This window comes from Calidris pugnax, unplaced genomic scaffold (genome assembly GCF_001431845.1).
Source record: "Calidris pugnax isolate Ruff unplaced genomic scaffold, ASM143184v1 scaffold360, whole genome shotgun sequence".
Taxonomy (NCBI): domain Eukaryota; kingdom Metazoa; phylum Chordata; class Aves; order Charadriiformes; family Scolopacidae; genus Calidris; species Calidris pugnax.
The window spans coordinates 82316-102204 of NW_015091129.1; the positions used below are offsets into that span (position 1 = coordinate 82316).

A 19889-nucleotide genomic window follows, 5' to 3' on the forward strand; every position below is an offset into this window, starting at 1 on the left:
CTGCTTGTGTCATTGATGAAGAGCATTGATCCAAGTTCAGACCCTTGAGGGACACCACTTATTACTCGTTTCCATTTGGACACTGAGCCATTAACTGTAGCTCTTTGGATGTAGCCATCCAGTCAATTCCTTATCCATCGAGTAGTCCATCCATCAAATCCCTCTCTCTTTGTATCAAAAATAGTTCTCAGTATCTGAGAATTTTCAAGGGTTAACAAATGGTTGCTAGTTGAATATCGCAATTAATATTTGACTCATCTGTACCAGTCTCTGAATTTTATTGAAATTCAATTTTATATTCAGCTATGCTACCATGTTTCATTCATAGCTGGCACAGAAATATACTACAAGTCTGTCTACTGAGTACAGTTTTGTTGCAGTGGAATTTGCTTTTGGTTTGTTTACATACTTCATTATTAGGATTAAGTCTGTTTGCATGATCGGTTGCCCAGGTTTCTATATGTTGTAATTCTATGGCAACACTCGTACTAATACACAATATGACAGTATACAAACTGAAAACAAAGTTTCAGCTCTCCTGGAGCCAAAAGTACATTTCTCCTTTTCAATAAATCTTTACTGAAAGGCCACCCTGTGGCTGAATTCTAGCACCTAACTCTGAGCTGTTGTGCAAGGGCATTAAAAAATTGAGATGTGGTTTTATTTGAAAATTTGAATTTTCAGATTCTCCATTGTGCGACAATGGGAATCTCCTTCATCATTGCTTCTGCAGAAGAAATAAATGATAATGTTAACCAGACACTGTCAAAGTGTGCCCAGTTTTGTTTTGATACAACCAGGAACTCCCACCAGAAGGGTAAGCATCTTCAAAAAGTGGCCCACAGTTGTTCTTCAATAAGAAAGCCCTACTAAACATTGTCCCATCAAATGTCTATGCACCCTTTTTCCCCGAAAAGAAGGGATATCAGTTTAGCCCAGAAGGAAATGTTGATGTTAGGCATTTTGGATGTCCTCAAGATTCAGTGAATGAGTAAAGAAGGCAGTGAGCCTGGCAGGAGACACCGCATTTATGCAGTATGCGGGTCACACCAGCAATAGCAAGCCTCCGCGCTGTGTTCTCTAGGTGACTGCCTGATGAGGGGTGCCTTTATCAGTTTTAACCATGAAAATTTGTCCTAGGGAATGCTCATGTCTGCCTCAGGTCCTGCACCAGGGGACTCCTTTCCTGTCCACATGAGGTTGGCAGCTCCCCCTTCTGACATGTCTCCTCCGTGCTGAAGAGCAAACGTTAAATGCTGAGGGATGTCCACCGAGGCACAGCAGAAGGCGGTAGCTGCCAGCCCCTCTGCCTGCCGCTGACCTGCCGAGCTGCTGCCTCTTGGCCAGATGGTCATTTCTCATCGTCTGCCAGGCAGCCACAGCTTTTTGGTTAACACAAGAGGTAACTTAGCTTGTGCTTGAGAGTTTCTGTCCAGCGGTCCATTGGCAATCCCTCAGGCCATGATTAAACAGACTTTTCAGTTGTTACCGTTTTCTTCCCACTCTTATATCAGATGCAGAATTGAAGCCCTCATGTACTACTGAATTACAAAGGCATAACTACAGGTTTATTCTTTCATGAAATAGCTGAGCAGAAGTTGAGCTACGTGGTTAGATCTGTTTTCTGCAAGGCTCTGTGGGTTTAATTTTCTTCTGACTGGGCTTCACGTGGCAGAGAGAACAGGAAAGCAAGTTTAAAATTTGTTATATGCTTCCCCTGCTGGGATCAGTCTAGATTCTCCTGAAACAGCTTGGTTCACGGGTCTGAGAACAGTTGGGAAGCAAAGCCATTTTTCTTCCCAGGGGGTTGCAAGGGCAACCATGGGCATTTCTTGAGGCCGGTTTCCTGACTATTAATACTCCTGTACTTTGGCCCGAGAGTCAGAAGCATAACAAAGAAACAGCTCCTTTATTTGCAAAATGTAAAAGGTATTGCAGACTTTGATTTCTTTTTTAAAAAGCCATTGTGGAAAAAAAAAATCCTGTGGAAAAAAAAGAAAAATAAAGCAATTTCAAAAGCTAGGAGGTAACTCTGTATATGAATATCCCTGCTGGGTTTCTTTCTTTGTGTTGCATGCTGAATACCTTGCTGTCTAAAGCATTGTGTGCTTTCTGGCTTCTAAAAAATCTAGGAAAACTTAGTTATCTATTTGCATATTGTGTCTTATTTATCCTGCCCTTCATTAGCATTTTTCTTTTTTAAATGAAAAAAAAAAAGAAAATCTACATGGCAAAGTTCTCGTTTGCAGTGATCCTCTGAAATTATATTTGCCTAAATTATCAATGTGAAGATTTTTGGCCTTAGGTGGTTGTCATATATTAGGTCGGCTTGGATCAACTTCTCGGTAGTGCTAGAGACCAGACTTTTGAAGACTAGGGTGTGAGACCTTTTGAAAAGTTTTCCTCCCACAGAGCACCGCAGTTGCAGGAATACTGGCTCAATACTACGGGTTATTTCAGTATCATGCATTGAAAAGTTATCTTCTTTTTTTTTCTTCCCAAGTTCCCAACGGTCAAAAATATTTTTCTTGTTTTCCAAGATAAAACTTGGCAAGCTGCTACTGCTGTGGCCTAGTTTACTCTCAGCGTTTGAGGTATGGAGGAGGAGCAGCAGCTCTGGGACTTTCACCCTCTCTGTGCTGTGGAAACGGGTCTCTCTCCTGCTCCACAGTAAAGGGAGAGGCTGGAGACCGTGTCAGAAAGTTGCACCGATAACGTGTTTCATGGCAAATGTCTCTTGTGTGTGAGTTGCCAAGCAGCCGTCAGAGCCATTTGAGTTTATAGCTTGGAGCAGAGGCTGGAAGAGGCAATCCTGCACCTTCGCTTTTAAGAGATGGGCAGCGTATGTGTGAAATATGAACCCAAAATAAAAGTTGTGGAGCTAGTCTAATCACTTATTAACGTTTAATAAGGAGTTAATTGCCTCAGTGATCTCTAAGATGTCTGTTGGTGCTTTGCAAGGACAACTGCGAATTTCTTCGGTAGATGAGCTTTCTCTGCAGGCAGCACAAGCTTCTGTCTCTGCAGGCTGATGGGCAAAACGGGTGGGATCAGCTGCCGGGACAGTCTGAGACGTGAAAATGTGTTCCTTGACACCGGCGGCGATGGGGCGGGTGGTTGCCAGTGGCCAGCCGGGCATGCCAGCACCGCAGCCGGTGCTGCCAAGTGCAGAGCGTGGCAACCAGGAGCCCTCCCAGCCACTGCTGGCCCCCGTCTCCCCCCAAAAAGGCTGCAGAAAAATCCTTTTCCGGCAGAGAGTTCGCTGTTCCCTGGGAAGCTGTAAACGTGCAGAAAATGTGTTGGGACCGGTGCGGAACGTGTTTGTTGACACTGCGTGAACTCCGGTTACACCTTCAAGCCTTGTCTCAAATAACTTCTGAAATATACTTTATGGCAAAGAACGAGGCTGAAAAGGCTTTCTCAGAAAAGCTGGACTAAGGGCTGTTTTTAGAAAGACCACACAAAGCTTGGCAGATAGAGGAAAGTTATTTCCGCAGGGTTTATTTTCTGCAGAGTTTATTTTTATTTAGAATAAGTGCAAGGCACATGGTGCTCGGTGAGGCTGGTCTGTTGATGGAGTCGGTACCACAACCAGCCCAGGCGCCTCCCCGGGATGAGAAATGGCCGGACGGACTGGGAGGGCGCAGGGGCCAGCATCTCAGTGTGCGTGTTTGGCACTTAATTCTTCCCCGAGTGTCCATCTGCGGCCACTGCTGGGTACTGACAGCCAGCTGAAAGGATGCAGGGCCAGATCTGACGGGGAGTTTTGGGATCCTTCAGGGACATTCTGAGCAATGCATTGGGGCGCGCATTTGCAAAGGAGCTGCTCCCAGTGGGCAGTGTTAAGTGCCCCATGAAATCTGGCAGCCCAAGTTAATCTATATGGTGTTTTATAGATTTACCTAAGCTTTGTGAACGTCTGTGTGATCACCGTAGGATATTTTGGATGTAAAGTAAGTAGAGTGAGGCCTAATAGCCTTAATAATCCGTTGGGGAGGCCGGTGGGGGGGAAATCTAATGAGGGCCTAGAAACTCTAATACTTTGGAAAGTTTTGACAAGCTTTTACTTACTTTGGCAGTGAAATGGGAGTCAGTGAGGATATCCTGAAGGAAACAGTGTCATGGACTGGCAGGGTCAGATTGGTAGATTTTTTCCAATGACCAGTTTATATCTCAAGTGCTATTTCTGTCTTGATAAATGTGCCTTATATCTCAACCAGGGTATGCTAAATGCCCTTGCAAGCAAATGCCTGAGGATAGTACTGGATATTCACTGGAAGGATGTTCCATTAAGTGCTAAAATTTGCCAAAAGTTTCAGTAGCTTTTCACTTCCAAAGTTATCTAGAAAAAAAAGAAGGAAATATTTAGGGCCTGTGATAAGAATAAAGTCTGAGCATCTGCGATGACAAGTGTCCCAGGACAGCTGGGGAGCGTGTGAAGGGGCTGCCTAAAGGAATTTGTTTGCTGACCATTGCCCGGTGAGGGGGGGCAGAGGGGCCACCATGACATGACAGATGTATGAAGAGTGGATGGGGCCAGACGGATGGCAGAGCCCTGCACATATTCAGGGTGACATCTGATGGCCTGAGATGAATTCAGAAGTATGAGGGGTTCACTGACTTGGACTTAGTCCCGAGGAAGAATTTGAGTGGCTGCTTTAAACACAAAGCCTGGGGAAGCTAAAATGCATCAGACCACTGTTGATTACAGTCAGCAATTAGATACCTTGTGGAAAGCAAAATACCGGCTCCTTACTCTCTTAATGCCTAAACATTGATATCACTTGTTGGCATCCATTTCTTTTTCGCTTGTACTGGAGTTGGCCCAGGGAGGTGTCTTTTGCTTTCAATACTAGGTGGTCCTTACAGATATCATTCTCTGAGCAAGACATTCCAAATGTCTTTGGACTCCATCTCCAAATGGATCTCCTTCCAGTGGTACTAGAGACTGCAGCTACTGAGACAGAGGGGAGGGAGGGAGCAATAGGGCATCAACCCTTCCCCACAGAGGCCCACAGCATCCTGTAAAACTCTTTGGGATCTTCTGAATTTTGAGACTAGCAGTAAATTTATCAATGTGCAATTTTCTACAGTCCCTGTATAAAACTGGAAAGTCATTCTGGGGTTAATAAGTACATGCAAGTTTCCAGGGGGAAAAAAAACCCACACCAAACCAAACCAAACAAAACAACAGAGCAAGCTTTCATTCCTGCCTTTTGATTTGTAGCATTTCATATTTTTAAAATTATCTACTCAACAAAAAGGGATAGAGAGTAATAATTGAAGAATTATAAACAAAGCTCAGAGGAGCCTTGATAGGTTGAATTCCAGGCTTCCTGGGCTGTGAAATTAACCTCTTGTTTAATTTTGTCTGTTCTAACAGTTTCTGTTTAAGGGTACTCGGTCACAAGCCATCATTCACGTTTGTCGAAAGGAGCTCCCTCGTAGGAGTAGGGTTATGACCAGAGCCCCCAGCTTCTGGTAGATATACTCTGCCACAGGGTATGGATGTGTATCATTTGAAGTGTACTTTCTGCTTGAAGAAAAGAGACAGGAAGCTGGAGGCATTACACTTGAATGAAAAATCCTTTGGCAAACATCTCTGGATTTAGGGGTTTTGGTACCTAATGAATGTGACAGTACAGCAGGTTATACTTAAAGATCAAATGGCAAATGTAGATTTCAGGATTAAATGTACAACTACTTTCCATTCCCCTAAAATGTGTGTGAGATGTTTTAGAGATTACAGTTATCTAACGTGGGGCTATTTTGACAAACCTTTAAAAACGCTGTTCTCCAGTTCTGTGGATTTTGGCTGTCTGCCTGTACACACTCAGACACATCCACAGTCACTACCAGCTGCCTGCCAGGCAGGAACGATGTACAGGACTGCAAGCCTAGAAGTATCCCTGGTAAATTGAAGCCACCAGTGTTGATTTTTGAAGTGGCTAACTGGCAGATGCAGTTTTGCAGAGCTCCAGGAAATATTAGCCATGGACCTGGTGGTTGTGATGTTCAACATAGATGTGTTCCTTGGCTGCAGGTTTTGTGGTTGCAGATGCTGAATCTTCACCATTGCATGTTCCTAGGCCAGGATGAAGCTTGCTGGGGCAGAAGATGAGTCACTGCGGTTGCTTTCTCGCCTGGAGTGGATTACTCAAGAGTGGCCATAAGTAAAGGCAGCAGCATTTTAGGGGCTGCCTCAGCAGTAGATGGTGATAAACAAGTTACGAGACAGAGATCTCCTACAGCTTTTGGAAACTATTGGTGTGGCTAGGCTGATTCCCTTGGGTGACCTTCTACCAGGTTACTGCTAGCACCCATCAGGATCTGGTTTGCTCACCTGTAAGCACTTTCTGTAGCCAGCTATTTCAGGATATGGCTATAAATATGTACCTTGTCTGTTAGCAGTTCCACTTGTATTTTGGGACAGCCCACCATGAGCCTGCCAGTCATCCAAATGATCCTGATACAAAAGAGAGCATAAAACCACCAAGCTTATGGAAAACAGGAGTTCAACTTCTGAAGCCAGTGAAACCAAATAAATATTTCAAATTTTTAAACCAAATAAGGCTTCAGTCTACGTAGGACCTAGGTCCCAGGTGAGTATTGGAGTAAATGTAATTTATATAGGCCAAGCACATTTATAACTTTCCTTGGAGGCACAAGGCTAGTGGGCAGGGGCTACATTTTGTTAGTTGATCTGATGTAGCTGGGAGAGACAGAAAAGCGTTTAGGCAGATGAGCTGCTTTTGGGGTTAATGCAGTAGACCAAGTGCTTTGACAGATGCAGAGAGCAGATCTGTGCAGTAGAAAAGTTTTGCTTTTATAATGTTTTACTGCCTGCGTCCCTGTGGTTTGCAGGAACACTCCGTAAGGCTACTGGTTGAGGGTTTTTTCTTTCCCCACGTGCAGTGCCTGGCCCAGGAGCCCCCTGCACGCTGTGACCCTCCCTCCTGCACCTCAGCCACGTTCCTGCCCACCCCGGCTCCACGGCTTACTTGTCCTCTCCCTGCTGGGACCCTGCTTGCAGCGACCAGAGTCCTCCCCGTTCCCTGGCTGACTGCAGGTTTGCTTCAGAGTTCTGCTTAGATGGCGAGTGCCATGGTCTTCTAGTTTAACTCCTTTGGAGCACGCCAAGGAAGTTTCTCAACCAAGAAGCCTTTGCTTATAACACATAAAAGCATGATCTTCCAGATTAATGGCAATCCTGACATGCAGCAACCAAATCAGGGTTGATTGGGTTGGAGTATCTCTCTCTTTTCTCTCTCCAAGCTCTTACTCCCTGTGGCTGTGCTTGTCGCTGTGATTTGAGGAGGAGCATGGCCCCGGAAACCTCTCCTCTTAAAACACAAGAAGTCTCCTTCTCTCATGGTCTGGCTCACCAACTTCCTCGCATTATTTCCCCAATGTGGGGAACCCCACATTGTGGGGTGCAGGCCAAAGGTTGGTCTGGGTTGCAGATCTGATGGATTTTTCTTCAAAAGAGTGTCAAAGCTGTGCGGAGTGTGGAAGAGTGGGTTTGCCTTGGGCAGGCTCAGGCGTGCTCAGCACGTAATGCAAAGCAGAGCTCGTAATGCGTTACAGGCATACTCCACCCCGTCACACTGTGAAATAAATGAAAGGAGCCATGAACAAAGTCAACAGACAACGTAATGCACAGGGACAGTATAGGAGTGAAATTTCGTATTGTTTTGCTGAAGGAGGGCAGCCCTGTGGTGCACTCTGCTGGGACAAGCAGCTGCGCTGGAAGACCTGTCACAGTGCTTTCCCCTGGTGCTCCTGGGGGAAACACGGTGGAAACATGATTTGGCAAAGGGATGGACTAATGAAAGAGCTGATGATTTCTTCTCTATCTGTTTTTTATCTTTAATATTCCCTGTGCACTGGCAACAGCGGAAACTGATTTAGGATGCCAAAGAATAAATAAAAGGCTTTCCTGAATTATTTCCAATTGAGAAACCCACAGCAGAGAATCTTGAGTCTACAAATCTTACCTACATCCTGCTCAATTATACCAGCTCATAGAAATCACGCAGATGGCTTTTTGAAAGAGCTGTTGCAAGGAAAAACCAAGATACCAGGGAAGAACCTAGCAGCCTTTGTGCCAGCAGATGAAAGGTTGTCAAAATTATACAACGAACAGCGTGAAAAGGAGAACCAAGGGGACAGAACGACAGCTCACTGGGGCTGACGAGTTGGTTGGAACAAGCAGAAAGAAAACTTGAAAAGCGTATGAACATCCATGAGGTCATTGTGAAAGAAAACAAACTCCCGTGCTCGTGTTTGGAACCATCAGAAGATGTGGTGATTGGTGCATGATATAAGAGTCCTGGGACTTCAAGGGGGAGAGCGAGGAGAGGAGCTGGCTGTTGCCAAAAAAGCTTATACAAGTTCAGGCGTTGCCAGAGCAGCGGGGGAACTCCGAGGAAATCAGAAACAGGGCGCGATGTGGACCTCTGCCAGGCATTCGCAGGCGGACTGACAGAGCGGGGCCGGGAGGTGTTGCCAGCCTGGTAGAAGCTGCCACCAGATGCTGCAGTCACAGAGTGTTTCGGGGCTAAATGTATTACTTCCATGGGTTTTGACAGGCTTGCCAACAGCTGTATTTCTGAACTTCCTGGGGGGAGCCAAGGGCAGGGCAGGGCAGGAGGTGGGGCGGGTAGCTAATCCAAGCCCTCTGCTGGGAAAGGAGCCTTTGAAGATTCATCTCCCCTGGGGCTGGGGAACATGAGCTCTGCAGCCAGGTCTGGTGGCCGAGGCAAACAAAGGGTCAAAGGATAAATGTCAGTCCCCAAAGGGAGACTCAGTTTGTAAAGTAAGGTGAACTGGAGAGAAGGCTGCTGGGGGAGCTCCTGTGACAGCGGTTGTCCATCCAGCTGGAGGAAGGTGTGTTCATCGCCCATGTGTACATCGCCTGAGGCTGGGCTTTTCTGCAAAATGCTTTTCTTTCCTGTAAATATTAGTCAGCTTTGTGAAAGTTGCCTGGCAACCCCATTGTTCCCCCTGAAGAAGCTAAGTATCCAGGAACAGGTTCAGCAGGGTCCTCGGGTACCCTCCCCGCCTGGGCAGCAAGGGGGGTCTGGCAGATGGGACCAGCCAGGCACGGCTGTGCAGAGAGGTCACAGCTTTAGGCTTCAGGTGCCCCTGGAGACGCGAGAGGAGGAAAAGCCCTGACAGTAGCAGTGCATGTCAGTTGCTGCAGACAACAAACACAGACCACCTCTTGCTTCTGCATCCCTCACCTATTTTCACAGAGCTTTTTTTTTAAGAAACCACAGAGGAGACAAGGGGGCTTAAAGACCAAAAAGTTTTTTTTCCTATGAAGACAACACTAATTGGTGCCAGCATATACTATGCAGTTCTTCTGGTGTGAATCTAATGGCTTACCAGAAGTGAAGCCATCTGCAGCTCGATGGGAATGAAAAGACCAGTTATGCCCGGCAGGGTCAAGTAGCTTTAATCATGACACCACCCTGGGTGTTCTGGGACTGAGCCTCTACCTTCCTTCACGTGGGCCAGGCTCTGCTGCCCAGCCCTGTGTGCGTCACCCGTGCATCTGTCTGTCAGGAGGATAAGCTGCTGCCACAGTTCTCCTGAGAGCCGAGGGGCAGTGGTTGAACCCTGTCTCTGGTGAGGGTGCAGGGCTGTTTCCACACTGCTGGCTACCAAGAGGCCTTACTCACACCAGAGGTCTTGGTGGCTCTGGATGTGCATCAGGTTTGGTGATGTTGTGGCCATGCCCTGCCTTGTGGCAGGCAGAGCCCAGAGCACGGGGACCAGGGCAAAGGCTTGATGCCCTCTAGCCCCATGCTGCCTGGGATTTAAGGCTGCATGGACCAGAACTTGCTGCAAAGACCTCTGACTCTGATAACAGCACTCTGCTTGTAGGCCAAAAGAAGTATTCCAAACTGCATTAGTTTGACTTCTCATTAAAAATTGCCACTATAGTTGCAGGTTCTCTAATCCCAGGAAAATGTTTTGGGCCTAGCTGAAATACGGGTGCAGGTTTTTGTTTGTTTGATTGCTTTGAGGATTTCTTTTACTTTCTTCACAGAGTAATAGGACAAAACAATTCCCTCCAAGTGGACAGTCATTTGCTCAGGAAGTTTTTCACTTTCCCATGACACTGCCTAAAAAAATTTGAAAAAAAACCCACCTCACCCTCCAACTCTTCCTCTTCCCTCCAGAAAAGCCTTACCAAAATGTGTGGTGACTGTTCTTGATTAGAGGAGGAATTTTCTTCAGAAAACCCTAACTCTTCATAGATAGATGGGGAGTGAGTCTTTATCAGGCAGTAGTGATAGGACAAGGGGTAATGGTTTTAAATTGAAAGAGGATAGATATAGATTAGATCTTAGGAAGAAATTCTTCAGTATGAGAGTGGCGAGGCACTGGAATAGGGTTGCCCAGGGAAGTTGTGGATGCCCCATCCCTGGAAATGTTCAAGAGCAGGCTGAATGGGGTTTTGAGCAACCTGGTCTGGTGGGAGGTATCCCTGCCTATGGCAGGGGGGTTGGAACTCGATGATCTTTGGAGGTCCCTTCCAATCCAAACCATTCTATGATTCTATAGAACAATTTAATGTTGATCCACACAATTCTGTTTTTCAAGACAAATTGTCAGCAAATAATGTCCACTTTAGTTGAAAAGTTTGCTTTCTAATGAAAAGAAATTGAATGAAAAGCATAGCGTTGAGTCTGAAGCTTTCCTGTTAAGTGCCACAAGCCGCCTCCTAGGTTCACCCAAAATCTCATATAAGGTAGCTGTTAGAATTTCTGTGTTCTTAACTAACTCTGAACCTTCATCTAAATCTCATCTGTACCCAGGGATAGACTCCCTGTGCAAACTTAATTTGCAAAATGATGTCTATCTGGCTGTATCGTTAATATTTTTAGCTAACTTTTCCTGAAAATGTAAGAAACTTAATAGGTCCTTAAAAATGAACTGATTTGCTGCTTTTTTTTTTTGGCAGTAGAATATTAAAAAAAAAAAAAAAGCCCAAAATCCAGACACTGAGGTTCCAGAGAAGGTATCAGTAGATCAATTTTTGTCCTAAGAAACGCTGGTAATATTTTTTCCTATTTTTGTATGGGAAGTACAGAGAAAATCCAAATGTCCCTGGCAACTTTAAGACATTCCTTGCAAATTTTCTGCATAAATGAGTGCCTAATCAAATGTAAATTCCCAAACTTTTTTTGCTTCATATTTCCTTAATACTGTTTCTCTTGGAGCTCACTGCTTATATGCAGTCTTTCTTGTAAAGCTCCAGTGTTGCTGAACTAAGTGAACAGCTGTGTTGGCTATAAACCCCACAAAGAGTCTAACATGTCTGTGGTTACCCTTCCAGATTTTTACAGAGGGAATACATCATTGAAAAGCTAACTAGTAATTTTAGTTATCCCAGTTGTTTGTTTTTTTTCATTTTGTCAATGTAATTTGGTTTAATTTATTAGCCAGTGTCTAGCATCTTGTATCATTTCTGTTATTTATAGAGAAAGCAATCAGTGTAGTTTCTGCACTGTTTTGGGGATAAAGTAGTATTGCTGTTCTCAACCCTCCTTCCCCTAAGCCATGGATGTAATCACTGCTGTCTGATGTATTGATGCCTATTTGGTAAGTTAATTTAAAAAAAAAAAAAAAAACAGATTTGGAAAACTTGGATGAATGACTCTTGGAGTTAATGTATCACCAACTGTAATTGAGAGAGACTCTTTACGGAACTGCTTATTAGAGCAGCAACATGAGAGACATGCATACAGAAGGATTTTAAAGGACCTTTAAACTAAGTCACAAAGACTCAGTTTTGTGAAGTCTTAACTGCCACAAAGCACAGTTGCATGGAGGGATAGGTTTGAAACACTGGGTCCTAATCCTCCCTAGGCTCAATGTTTTGCTAGGACAGCAAGGAATGTGAAATGAACACATGCTTGGTCCTGTGCAGTTTGATTCAGCTGTCAAGGAGAAGACAGTGAAGTTACATAGTAAGGAAAATACTGTTATAGGAATATGGGTAAAAAGTGCATTATTTGCCAGCCTGAGTAGTGAGTGAGTGGTGGGGGAAATATATCTGAGAGTCCCCTTCTCCCATCTCTTCTCCTGGATGTTAATGTTTGCCTTTACCAGGGAACTGCTTGCTGTTCAAAAGTAGTTAGTGATCCCTGGCTTTTGTTGTCCATCCAAAGAAGCTTGTATGGTGTCTTCGCCATGCCATTCCCTAAAAATGGAAATAAATGGCAATTTTCCTGTATGTGCACAGCCCATTATACTCTGTAGGGCTGCATCTGCCCCCTGAGCAAGTAATTGCCAGAAATTGTATGCTTGTGTTTCTGTGTCATCAGGCTTCTCCTAGCATTCTGTGGCTACTGCTCTTGCTTTCTTGTGATTTTGAAGAGCAGCCCTCTCTTGATAACTCCTAAATGGCTGCTATAAACTAAGTGCTATGGGCATTTGGAGGAGGAGGATCTTGAGGAAAGAAGTTGGTGTGGCATGCTGCAAAATGAAGCTGCATGTTAGATATTTAATGAGAGGTTTCAGGCTACAGCACTGTGCATTCATCAAATTCTCCATAGGCTGCTAAATATCCTTCTGTTACGCCCACAAACGGGTGTGGAAAGTTGTCTGCTTCTTTACTGCAAGGGACCCCCTCTTCGCATTGACTTGCTCTCACAATTGCTCTGTGTCAGGCCTTGAGGTCTGCATTGTCTGACCTTCCTTTTTGCAGCAATGGCACGTCGTTGCTATTACTGAAATACAGTTTAGTATAAAGAGCATTTAGTCAATGCCAGCATTCATTTGAAAGAAGTTTAACATTAGCATTTTCTGTGCTTGATACTGCAAAGTGCCAGGCTCCCTGATCCTGATTAGCAAAGCATTTAAACTTGCACATAAGGCTCTCTGTCAGTGCTCCCATTGATTTCAGTAGAGCCAATCACACATTTAGACTTCCAGATCATTTGATTAGCTGGTGAGCTGGAGTGAGAGCGCTCTGTTTCTGGCTGCTTAATGAATAGGTCAAATTAATCATTTTTTAAAAAGCAACAAAAAAACCCCACCCCAAACCAACCCTGATTAAAAAGAGATCTTACATTCGTATCAGTGGGGAATTGAACCAAGTGAGAGCAAGTGTACAGCAAACAGAGAACGCAGAGGCAAGTTTATAGTAATATAATTATGCTGACTGGAAACTCTAGGAGGTTTTCTTTCTCTTTTAAATTACTGTTTTTGTAGAAGAACCTTAGTCTACTTATAATTAAGTCTTAAAGCCAGGTAGCCATTTAAGCCTCATAGATGGTAATTTGAGGTCTTCATGTGAATGTGTTTTCCTATGTCGACACTAATTTATTTCTGGAAAAAAAAAAAAAGACGAATATTATAAGAAGGCTCTGTTTCCTATGGGGTTTCTCATGAAGTGCAGACAAATATAGGGCTGAAATCTAAACTCAAATTGCCAAGCATGGACTCTGAATTGTAGGTTTCTTTTTAAGCAAAAAGATCCAAATTCAGACTAGCCTTAAAACAGTCTGAACTGGATATTGCCACTTATATCAATTAAAAACAAATGTGTGAGGAGCATTCGACTTCTGATGGAGCCTTGGTGATTTCCCTCTGTCCTCCATGGCTGTGGAGAAGCACACATACCTTGGACTAGCACATGCCAGACAATAAATGCTGTGCGTGCTTGTCCTGGGTTAAGCAACACAGGACTAACTTTTCTTCTCATGCTGGGGGAAACTGCACTTTTAGAAGACTCCAGTGTCTGAATTCATGAAAATATTTACTTTATAGCCAGCTATGCTGTGTGGGATCCAAGGTCTCAGTGTTTTCGAGCCTCACCAGGTGCAGGGATGAGGAGGAGCGAGGCCTGGGCATTTGACCCAGGCTGGCCAACAGGGTTATTTCATACCATGAACGTCACATTCAATATAAATTGCAAAAAATTGCTGCATAGTCCTCTCCCCCTTGATGGTGGTGGTCCAGAGGACTCCTTGCCCTGGAGCCAGACCCCTGAGGCCTTCCCTTCCTCCTGAAGCCGTAGCACTCGCAGTGTCCGCCATTTGCTGTTCCTGCTGGGAATGCACAGCTTCCCCTGATAGAACTGGCTGAGTATAATTCTTGTCTATCTTACATTAGTGTCGGGATCAATACTGGTTCTTCGGTATTATTGTTAGTTACTTAGTCTTATTCTATGAAATCTCTTTATATTTCAACCCTTGTGTTTCTTTGTGTTCCCCGATTCCCCTTTCCAGGTGGGGAGGGGTCATCGGGCAACAGAATGATTGTCTAAATGACAATAAATTGTTATAGGCTTTTCTTCAAACCATAACAGTGCTAACTCTTATGAACTAACTAGCTAACCGTATACAAATAGATGTTTTGTGTGCTCACGTTTTATGTAGTGGCAGATTAAGTATTTGGCAGGCGCATTAGGTGCCTATTTTAAAATATTTATTCCTGTATTTATTTTTCTTTCATACACTGCTGCACTAACAAGTAACTGTACTTAACCAGTGATATTGTATATTCCTCCAAGAGACTAAAAGCAGACACAGTAGATACAAAGAGAAATTATGGTAAGAGGCAAAAAAAAAAATTCCATACCCGAAAAAGGGAAAGAAAATGCAGCTTTTCTGTATTTACACAGCCCCTTAATACCACTTAGGGCTGCATCTCCACCTTAAGTAGCAATGATTTATCTTACATCTGTTAGACAAAAATGTGCAATGCGAATGGGTTGCTGTGCACAGTGTCTGCAGGTGAGAGAGGGAACAGATGCAGGGGGATGCTGTAACATGCACTGCCCAAGGATTCAGGTGTTGTCAGAGCTGCTGCCCGCTCCTGGTGTCTTCCTGGGGTTGTATGGGAGAGGACTTTGTGGACCTTGTAGACCAGATCTGTATCTGCTGTTTGCCTTGGAGAGGGGAATGGGGGGAACAGGCATTGACTGTCCATGTGGATGATTTTTTTCACATTGGAGAGCACACTTTTGAAAAGGCAATAGGGGAGCTCCTAGGAAGCTGCCCCAGGGAGGCTTGGTGAAGTTGGAGAGTTCAGGCAGGATTTGGGGGAGAGGGGTGTGCCTCAAAGATAAGCAGTATCTCTAACATCAGTCCAGCTGCTGATGTGTCCAGGTTAAGGAAATGCTTATGTATGTGTGGAAACAGAGACAAGCTCTGTGGTCAAGTGAAATCAGATTAAAGAAGAAGAAATACATGCTGTGGAGGCTCTAAAGCAGATAGTGTGATGTGCTGCTGGGTAGAGGACTGACTGAACACAGTCCTTGGCAGCTTTTACGGCTGTTGCTTGCAGTCTGGTTGCTGGGAAATAGTATCAAAAATGGAATTTTTCTGATGTACATTGGCACTAGATTAGGAGAATGATTTTCCATATCATCTATGGAATAGTGTTGCAGACACAGATGTCCTAGCTTGTTTTGCTGTTGGGTTTTGGTTTTTTTTTTTTTTTTTTTTTTTTTTTTTTTTTTTTTTTTTTTTTTTTTTTCTGTTTCACTTGTTTCTGGCATTGCATTCCAGATATTTGTGACTCCTGTATCCCATTTCAGTGTCCTGATCTTGGTTTTCATGTGTTTGTCTCCAGGACCAGGGTTTTGTTTCACTGTGATTTATTCACTGTTGCCTCCTTCTTCTGCATGTTGTTTCTTTGGCATTTTTTTGGCCTCCTTGTGCATTTTTAGCTTGTCAACGCATCCTTTCGTTTGTTTTTACAGAGAAGGTTATGTTATAGGCCCTGTTCCTAAAATATCCATCCAGAGAGTAATTTTGAAATAATCCCATTGGGGCTGCTGGTATGTTCAAATGAAGCTTTACATTTAACATATCTTGGAATCAGTGGATTTGTACATGTTAGTTTTAATACCTAAGAGTGTCTTTCTAGTTTTCTTCTTTGAAGCAAAAAAGGCTTTAGAAGTGTTTTTGGCTGCAATGCGTTTTTTATTTATTGTTTTAAAATCTAAATTGTAAAAATGAAGTTACAAACTTTTGATCTGTAACAACTAAACATTCCTGCAGCATATTTCCGCCTGCGTAAGCTACCTTGTCAGTCAAATTGTCTGTCTACAGCTATCAGTTCTGGAGCTCAATACTTAATAATCTGCCTCATATTGATAAACCATCTTTCTCTGAAGTTTTCCAATAATTTTAAAATTGTGATTAAAAGTGCTGTGAAGTGGTGTTTTTATGGGTACACTAGGTTAAATGACTTGCTTATCAAATGAGTGGTGGTCTCAATCTCTTGACCTAGTCCCAGAACAACCATTCCTTTGTAAAGAAGTACATTTGTCTAGGGATGCAAAAGCAAAGCCTCTGATATTTATTATTCTGATGTGTGTCTGTTCCCAGGACATTACATTTCTGTGGATACGTCTTATGAGGGTGAGAAAGCAGTGCTGTCCAGCCCTGAGCTGTACTCTGAGGAGTGGAGCTGTATCAGACTGATTTATCAGATAGCAACGACCTCAGAGGCTTCACCTGATCCCACCAGGCTCAACCTGTACCTGAGGCAGGAAGGACAGAGCTTTGATCGTTTGCTGTGGTCAGCCAAGGAGCCTTCAGATAGCTGGCTCATAGCTAGCTTAGATTTAGTGAACAGCACGAAGAAGTACAAGGTAAGCCCGACTTTAGAAGGTGCCACAGGCTTTCTGGTGAACACATTGGGGTGTACGGGGTGCTTTTCAAATGCTTCTGCTCTATTCTTGGCTTGCACCTCTCGGGCTGGCAGTTTTTGAATCAGTCGACCCCTCTGTCCCTAAAATCAGTGAGCAGAGGTGGCTTGAGCCAGGCAGTTGGTGCTCTTTCCCAGCGGGTGCGTGGGAAAGCACGGCCAGCTGAGCCCTGCAGCTTGGTGATGCCTCACCTCGTGGCAGCCCTGAGGAGCTGCTGGCATCCTGTACCAGATATGGAAACTCCCACATCTTGGGTCTGCAGCTGCACTCACTTGTTACTGTCCTCTGGGCCCTTCTGGGAAGAGTCAGAAGCTGAGAGGAGATTATTTCTATGCAAAACCCATCACATCACACAATAACCTTCTGTATAGCCACAACTGAGGAATCTGGAGTCCCATACTCTTATGTGAAGTGTGGGATTTTTTGGCTTAGTCTCGTTGTCCTTCAGCATTCCTTCTGCCCCTGAGGAAGGGCATTGACTCCATCTTTAATGCACTCTGCAAAGCTCTTCCAGCAATAGCACCTCGCCTGGCTATAAGGATGAGGAGTCCCCCATGTATATTTAATCTTTTCTTCTGTTCATCCTGTTTAAATGTGATAATGGAAATACAGAAAACCTAAAATTTACAGTTTGGTTTGTATTGTGCAGATTGTACTGGAAGGTGAAATGGGACAAGATAAATCCGCCAGTATAGCAGTTTTTGAAATTAAAATAACTCCTGGATATTGTATTGGTAAGTACTGTCTGCTCAGCTCCCATATTTTCTGCTTAGAAAAAAATGCCTTGTTTGCAGCTTTAAAACTGAATTAAAGGTCTGGGTTTAGAAAAAAGAGAATGGCTTTTTCCTTATTGAGGCGTGGACTGCCATATTTGATATAGATACTTTTAAAGCTAAGGTTGCACACACTAATATGTACTTTTGTTTACCCATCTCTGTGACATATATATAGAGACATTTCACATGCAAAAATTCATTCTAAAGCTATTTATTGTTCAAACAGGAACAAGTGTTATATTTAAAACTAGACTACTGCAAATATTAGACACAACAGCTGTGGCATTATTTCTGCTGTCTGCCTGCTCATGCTTCCTTACAGTGTCATTTCGCTGGCTGCAAAGTCAAAACTCTGTTCATATTTACACTTACTGCTGTTTCTTCATGACATTTGCCAAAAGCTGCTGATGAAGTTAAAAAATTTCAGTGGCTAGGATGCTGGGACACCTTTGCATTTCTGGTGGGGTCCAACTGAATTGTCACGATTCTTTGGCTCTGTGAAGGAAACAAAGCCGTCTCATTACCGCTACGAAATAGAAGTCCTGCTTTGCTTCTAACCATCCCTGATGTACAAGTGGAAGCTCTGCTCTTACTAATTCATACTGTGAAGTGGTGTATTTTAAATCTATTTTATTTGATCCTAAGTTACAGCAGTCCTATATTGCCAAATAATGAAAAGACAGATTGGGCCGAATACGATGAAAATGATAATTTTATCAAAAGCCGATTAAAAACTGGCTACATTTCTGTCCATTTATTGTAATATCTTAAATGTTCTATAAATATAGGTGTTATCTGCTCTGCCGTATGTAAAATGAGGTCAGTGCTTAGCAATAGCCTCTCTTCCACTTTCTGTAATGAAAATGTGTGCACTGAGCTGGTGATGTCTGCAATTGCAGAATGTGACTTCGAAGAAAATCATCTTTGTGGCTTCATGAACCGCTGGAACCCCAACGTCAACTGGTTTGTTGGTGGAGGGAACATTCGCAATTCTCAATCTATCCTGCCCAAAGACCACACACTTAACAGTGAACTGGGTAAGCAACAAATGTAAAACAGAAGTATAGGGGAAAATTTGAGCCTGTGATCCGCATATGACTCTTATACTGCAAATTATTTTGTGGATTTTTTCTCTTCTCCTGGCATTGGGTGGGGTAAGAATGGCTTTCATGAAAAAAAAGGGATTAGAAAAAGATGAGGGGAATTTCCAGAAGTTGACACAAAATTTTCTGTAAGCTTTATAAGAAGGTTGTTGCTAGGCTTCAGAATTACTCAAAACAAGGATAAAATTTTGCACAGAGAGGGGGAAAATTAATCTCTGTGATTATAAAAGTATGGGCCACAGTAAGTTCTACAGTCTTGTACCGTTCTTGCTGTGTACATCTGACAAGGGTTTCTCCCTATTGGGAAAGTTGAGTAGGAAAGCTAAGGGGTTGAAACACATTTGGAGAATCTTGGGTTAAATTGCACAGTTCAGGAGTTTTTTTTTCCTTTCTGTCAAATACTGTGCTATTAATACGTTCTGTTGGCCTGTAAGGACTTAAAGGCTTTTCAGCATTCGCCCTGTATGGTGCGCTTGTGCTGGCCACCGTGTCGGGAGGGAAATGTTTTATGCAGTCATAGCAAAGGGTTGGGGCATATCTTAGCCTTTGGTGTGGTGTTGGACAAAGTGGCACAGCAGGTGAGGGTCGGGAGATCTGGCTGCGGCAGCACACCACGCGTCTCAGTCAACACGCCGCTTGCGACGCTGCAAGGAATTGCATCATGGAAAGCAGGGCTGATCCTCCTTCCTTAACTCATGCCGCTGTGCCTTTTTGTTTATTTCACAATTGTGTGAGTTGAGTACAGAGTGTCACCCCACGGCACCTAAATGCTGGTAAAATTTTGATGGAAGATTAACTCAGCACATCTTTAACAGCAGACCGTGGCTCCACCTATTAAATAAAGTACTGTATGTGATAGGAAATGCTGCCAACTGGGAGGCATCTGTTTTCTTGTAGCCACAGTGTTTCTTTTTCACACCAAACCTCTCTGCCGATCATCGACTGAAAAGACCCCAAGAAGCCAAAACTCACAGAAGAGCTGCCTTTTTGCAAGAATTGTGCTGTGAAGGTACATCAGCCAGAGGGATCATAATTAAGCTGTGAAATGCGATAAAACTGCAGAGCAAAAATGAAGCTCAGAACTTCTCAGGCAAGTATTGCTGAAGCATCACCTGTTCCCTGGCAGTGGGCAGGCTGGAGGAGATCCATAGCCAAGCAAGCCCTTTCCCCTCCTTCCACTGGAGTGAAGCGAGAAGTGAAATCTCCAGGTTTGAGAACACTATTAGCTAATTAATGTAGTGGTGTAGATACAGACCTAATGGCACAGTTTGCAGTGTCCATGCTGAAGTATCTTGTCAGTTTGGCCCTTCATTCTCTTCTAAGTTATCT

At 43.8% G+C, this 19889-nt stretch overlaps 1 protein-coding gene across 1 annotated transcript in view; it reads left to right on the forward strand.

The window, feature by feature from the left end:
- MAMDC2 (MAM domain containing 2) overlaps positions 1-19889 on the forward strand; it is a gene marked incomplete at its 5' end in the record, with an annotated part of 62221 nt that overhangs the window by 17405 nt on the left and 24927 nt on the right. Inside the window, 3 exons of the mRNA XM_014958465.1 lie at positions 16359-16624; positions 17331-17415; positions 18357-18494. Coding sequence (XP_014813951.1) covers positions 16359-16624; positions 17331-17415; positions 18357-18494 — 489 coding nt within the window. The remainder of the gene's footprint in view (positions 1-16358; positions 16625-17330; positions 17416-18356; positions 18495-19889) is intronic.